This window comes from Crotalus tigris, unplaced genomic scaffold (genome assembly GCF_016545835.1).
Source record: "Crotalus tigris isolate CLP2741 ecotype Arizona unplaced genomic scaffold, ASM1654583v1 scf7180000017644.4837335, whole genome shotgun sequence".
Classification (NCBI taxonomy): domain Eukaryota; kingdom Metazoa; phylum Chordata; class Lepidosauria; order Squamata; family Viperidae; genus Crotalus; species Crotalus tigris.
The window spans coordinates 3,799,507-3,805,506 of record NW_024096536.1 but is presented as its reverse complement, the minus strand read 5'-3'; the positions used below and the strand labels follow the sequence as shown (position 1 = coordinate 3,805,506).

Genomic DNA, 6,000 nt, shown 5'->3' with positions numbered 1-6,000 from the left:
TTAGATTATTTGCATGTTGGAAATGCAGCAAAGGAAATCTTTTCATAGTTTATTAATTATTTGTATAATGATATACAAGTACAAAAGATATTATAGAGAGCCATGTTATGGTAGCCAAACATTATTGCAAACTAACACATTCTATTAAAATAAGCTGTAGTGATAAAAACTTGTATGTCTTTTAATAAAGCTTGCTAGTTTGAAAAGACTCTTAATGATACTTAAAGGAATGAGCAACATTCTGTTTTTAACTAATTTTGCTCTCCTCAGTCTTGTAAATGAGTGGCGATGGTGGGAATCTAAAATCATTTTATTCCTAACTTGTTCCTATCAAGTTTTACAGATAAGTGGCAGAGTGTTCTGTAGTAGCCAACTGCAGATATTCCAGGCTGCCTTTGCAGTAATTAGTCGTGCATGAAATCTCTCGTGTCTGGCAGTCTTCCGTTGGTCTTCTTTGCAATGAGTCCTTTATCATCTCAGCAAAGTCAGCCTGCAAACGCTGCTGATTCTCCCTGGAAATAGCAGAAAATACATTTAATTATCCATTTCTATCCATTTCTATCCATCAATAATTTTATTCCTATAAATGTTGTTTAAAAGCTGGAGAATAGAGGGAGATCATACAGCAGTGGCAACACCTAATTGATCTTAATCTTAGCAGGCTGAGGCCTGGATGGCACCTGGATGTCAAACCACCAGAATATCCCAGGACTACAGTATAGAAACGGTGAAGAAATTGAGAAATAAAACCAAACAATAACAGAAAACAGTGGCAAGGCACTCTCCTGAATACAACATGAATGTGTACTCATACACATCAAGCTCATCTAGAGTGAAAATGTACCTTTTTATGTGTGTCTATATCTTGCCATCAAAGTTAATTTGGGAATACATAAACCTGTCCTCCAAAAGCACCCCACCCTCAGAAAACAACAAACAGAAAGAACATATACTCCAAAAGATTCTCTCTCTATCAAAAGGAAAACAAGAACTATTAGTCAACAATACAAAAGGCTACCCTGATTTGAATACTGGTATGAGTATTCTGTTTTTTAAAACAAAAAACCTCTTACACAGAAGGAGGCGATGGAAGATTATATTGCTGATCCTTCACACCTGTCAGCCAATAAGTAATCTCAGTTCCTTTGCCCTAATATATGAAATAATAGGATTATAATTAATTATTATAATAATTGTTATTACTATATACTGCATTACCTTTTTTTTAAAAAAAGTAAACTATTTAAGCCCATTGAAAGTACAAATACATAAAATAACACATTATGTTGTGATTAACTCAATCCCAGGATTTGCTATCATGACAATTAAAAGAAGGAGAAGAAAGAAAAGGCCTTGGACAACATGTTATTTTATAAACTAAGCAATTCCAAAACTCTTCACCATAAAGGCAATGGGACTATTTTTTCCCTGAGGAAGAAAAAGATGTTTCATTTCTCATGCAAGAAGCTTCATCGATTCTGGCAGGATGGTGGGGGTGATGGAAAGATTAGTTCTGACAGGATGAGGTTGTTTCTAGCAATTCTAGGTTGCTTTTCTCCTTGATTAGTTTCCATCTGTTGCTTCTTGTCCTGCCTTCAGGCGCTTTGGAGAATAGCTTGACTTCTTTGTGGCAACCCCTGAGATATTGGAACACTGCTATCATATCACCCCTCGTCCTTCTCTTCATTAGACTAGACATACCCAATTTCAGCAATTGTTCCTTATATGTTTTAGCCTCCTAATCATCTTTGATGCTCTTCTCTGCACTCTTTCTAGAGACTCAACATCTTTTTTACATCATGACAACCAAAACTGAATTCAGTATTCAAAATAATTGGGTAATTGGAACCAGCAACTACGTCACCAAAGGACATGATTGTAAGGCACCATATTGAGTTATTGCAGTTGTAAGGCAACTTGCCAATTTACAATGAATGTTTTAGGAGTATCAGTTGCCATAGTTAGGTGAATCCCATGTGATTGCAGCATCCCACAGTCACATGATCACCATTTGTGACCTCCGGCCAGCCTCCCCATTGATTTTCCTTGTCAGAAGATGGCAGTGAAGGCCACAAAAGTGATCATGTGATCACAGAATGCTGCAGTGTTGTATTTGTGATCTGATCATTGACAACCTAAACTACAGAGATTCTGCAATGGTTACAGTTATGAGGATCTGTCATAAGTACCACTGTTGTACTTTCAAATGGACACTGAATAAATGGATGTTGAGTAAAGCCTACCTTTAAGTAATCTTGACATAACTGAGTTGTAAGTAATATTTTAAAAGTTAATAGCTCTTAAATAAATGTTTGCTGTAAATAGATTTTTAAAATTATGAATATGTGGGTATAGATTACCTTCAAATATGTTTCTCCTCGTTCTTCATATTGGAACTGACAGTCTGTCCTCTTCAGAATATCAATAGTGGAACCACTTACATGAATCCGTAGAGCTAAAAGTAAGCATATAAAAATACACAAAATTTGTAAGATATTTTTTTATTGCCTTTAGTTTATATCAATCAACCTGTTTATTACAGCCATAAGGCCAGACATAATCAAAATATAATAACAGTGACAATTTTACTTCCATATTTACAGAATATAAAACTATCAAACAATCAATGTAATATAATCCAAAATTCTCAAAATAAAACATCATATTAAAATTTTTCAGACCTTGATAATGGTGCGACATATTGTGCAAATGGTGGCACAAAATTGGCAACCCGAACTGATATTTTTGGATCCTTATCCGAAAGTAGCAACTTTAGATAAAATTCATATCCCCTACCTGGAAAATTCTTCAATATCGGATATATAAGAATCTGTCTAGAGTCTTTATATAAAGAACAATGAAGCAGCATGTAGCTTAGGTTTCTATAGAGCCATTACCACATGGACACAACCGAAGGTGCATAGGAATGCCTTTAAACCGTCCAAAAAGGACTGCCGAGGGCAACACATCCAGCCTGGCTAAGGTGAAAGCTTTACAAAATTTCAAAATTGTAATGGAAAATAGATAAGAAGCTGGGAAGAATCCTTCTGGAAGCAAGTGACAAATATTGGAATTGCCACCTTACTTAAGTTTGTTTGGAGATCAATATCCCAGATACGTTGTTTCAAGGCAGTTCTAGCATTACTTTAAATAGTTGATAATTTAATTTATATAGTTGATAATTTATTAATTTTTAATTCTTCATGGGTGAAAACAATAAAATTCAGTTATCTGAAAAACATCCTGCAACAAAATAAACCATCTCTTAATCCTGAACCTGAGAGCAGATACAATTATACAGATACTGCTGAAACTGGATGGGATGGAACTCATGACTGGAGCATACTGCTAGAAGGATATAAATTGTTCAAAAGACACAGACTCAACAAAAGAGGAGGAGGAGTTGCAATGTATACAAAGAACTACTATATCTCTATAGAAATACACAATATTAAAGATGAAAGCCACCTTGAAAGTATAACTTTCAAGTTATAATGAATATTGATGGGGGATGACATTGCTACAGGTGTGTACTACAGGCTACCCTACCAAGCTGAGGAAATATGAAAGCCACATTTGAACTTCCTTTCCATCAACTCGGGAACAAACTTTGCAAGGAGAGGGAGATTGAACAGATTTCTGACATGCCTAGCTGACAACTTTATCTCCCCAAAAGTGGAGGAAAGAACTAGAGCAGTGATGGGCAACCTTTTCGGCGTGGTGTGTCAAAATTCGGCAAAAAATCGAGCATAACTTGCGTGGTGTGTCACTTCGACAAAAAAACATAATTTTGCGCAATTTATAGTTTAAACTACAAAAATGTATAATTGCAATATATAATTGTATTTAATAAACCAAAAACAAATTATTTAACATACCTGCTTAGTAACTTCTTTGTTCATCAATCTGTCGATTTCGTATGTTGCCCTTGATATTATTTGGGGTGCCGTGAATTGAGATAAGTGAGGGGGAGGGCGAATTCTTTAACTAACCTGCATATTAGTGACTTTTTTGTTGCTGAATTTCATTGGCTAAATCTTCAATTGAAGGTTGGTATTTTGTACACTTCAGGCCCAAGCAAGCGCTACTAACCTCATCTGTCAATCTGTTTCTTTTGTTGGTTTTGATATTATTTAATGCTGAGAATAAGGTCTCACAAAAGTACGTAGAAGGAAAAATTGTGAGTAAAGCTGTTGCTATATTTTTCAGGGTGCTAAAAGTGTCTGGTAGTCTGTTCCAGGCACTCCAAATTTCCTGTTCGTAGTGGCACTCATCTTGATTCTCCAAGCGGCCCCTTTCCAGATTCTCAAGCTTTGACCTCAAGTCGACAAACACCTGAGCCCAGATGCTGTCTTGAAATTCTGCAAGCTGCATCTCCAAATCATCTATTTGCGTCCATTGGAAACCATTTAATTCCAAACTATTGTAGACTACTACATCAGGATACTTAATTATTCTCATGGTCTGTTCTAGGCTTCTAAATTGACTAAATCTATCAGTAAACTGGTCAAGTAACGAGTCTAAAACATGCTGGCACTTCATATGCAAGAGTTCCACTTCATTTCGTACAGCTGCACTGGCCTTCTCAAAATGCTTTTGTACTCGAGGAAAATACTTATACGTTTTAGTTTCTACATCTCGCTTGAAAATTTTTACTTTACTTTCAAAAGCTTTTATGTATCCAAACATAACATCAATACTTTTGCCAAAACCTTGTAACTTTAAGTTCAGTTCATTAACATGAACAGAGAGATCTGTAAAAAACATCAGGGTGTTGACCCACTTATCATCATTGAGCTGAGGAAAGTTTCCCAGATCCTTATCTTCAAGAAATACCTTAATTTCTTCAAAGCACTCCACAAAGCGCTCAAGAACCTTGCCTCGGCTCAGCCATCTTACATTATTGTACATCAGCAGTCCACTGTAGGTGGAATCAACCTCCAGTAAAAGTGCTGAAAATTCTCGCTTGTGAAGGGGGCGAGCAGCTATTAAATTAACTATTTTTGTAACAACTGACATTAAGTCATTTAAGTCAGTGAATCCTGCCTTGGCACATAAAGCCTCCTGATGGATAATACAATGAAAAGGCACAATCGGATGTCCAATAGCTTCTGTAAACAATTTCACAAATCCAACTTTTTTCCCCACCATGTTTGGGGCACCATCTGTCGTCACTGACACAACTTTAGAGATATCAATGCTTAGGTCGCAGAATGTTTGCATAACAACCTTACATATTTCGCTTCCTGATGTACTTGTTGGAACTGATACTAACTTTATCAACTCTTCTCTCATTGTGTGACTATCAGAATATCGACCAATAATGGCCAACTGAGCATGTGACGTGATATCAGTAGTTTCATCAAGACAGATGGAAATATTTACAATTCCTTATGTCTCTCTTTAATTGATGTTGTACGTTTGTGTTCAGTCTCATTATTCGGTCTTTTATGATATTTCTACTGAGTGGTAACTCAGATATTCTCTTAATAATTGCATCTTTATTCTGCATATCGTGAAATAGAAGTGGCGCACATCTTAGGAGAGTTTCTTTAATAAATTCTCCCTCATTAAGTGCTTTTGCATGCTGAGCTATGGAGTGAGCAATGCTCAAACTTGCAGATGTTAAATTTGTACAGCCTTTTATAAATTTAAGGATGGAGTTAGATTGGCTCTTATAAAGGTGTAGCTTCCTGGAAATGTATTCTTTCCTTTCATCCTCACTTTTTTCCAAGAGCTGGGAATGATTAGTTTCAAAATGTCTATTTATATTCCACGTTCTGCTTACTACCGTTTCAGTACACAGAACGCAAAATGATCTGCCATTTTTTTCTATAATACCATACATCTCGCTCCATGTCTCTTGAAAGGGTCGGCCACTGCTACTACCACTCCCTTTACTTAACCTTTGTTTTTTATTTTTTGGGTGCTCCATCAGTGGGCCAGTGACAGCAGATAGAATTATAGATAGCTTGTTAGCCAATTAGGGGTTAACTAGCC

At 36.1% G+C, this 6,000-nt stretch overlaps 1 protein-coding gene across 2 annotated transcripts in view; it reads right to left on the bottom strand.

The window, feature by feature from the left end:
• The window catches only part of GUCY2C (guanylate cyclase 2C), a 96,408-nt gene continuing 90,408 nt past the window's right edge, over nt 1-6,000 (bottom strand). For both annotated transcript variants that reach the window (XM_039335637.1, XM_039335638.1), the window contains exons 25-27: nt 2,361-2,455; nt 1,074-1,150; nt 1-512 (exon numbers count right to left, since the gene is read on the bottom strand). In XM_039335637.1, the coding sequence (XP_039191571.1) occupies nt 338-512; nt 1,074-1,150; nt 2,361-2,455 (347 nt within the window). In that variant the 3' untranslated portion in view covers nt 1-337. The remainder of the gene's footprint in view (nt 513-1,073; nt 1,151-2,360; nt 2,456-6,000) is intronic.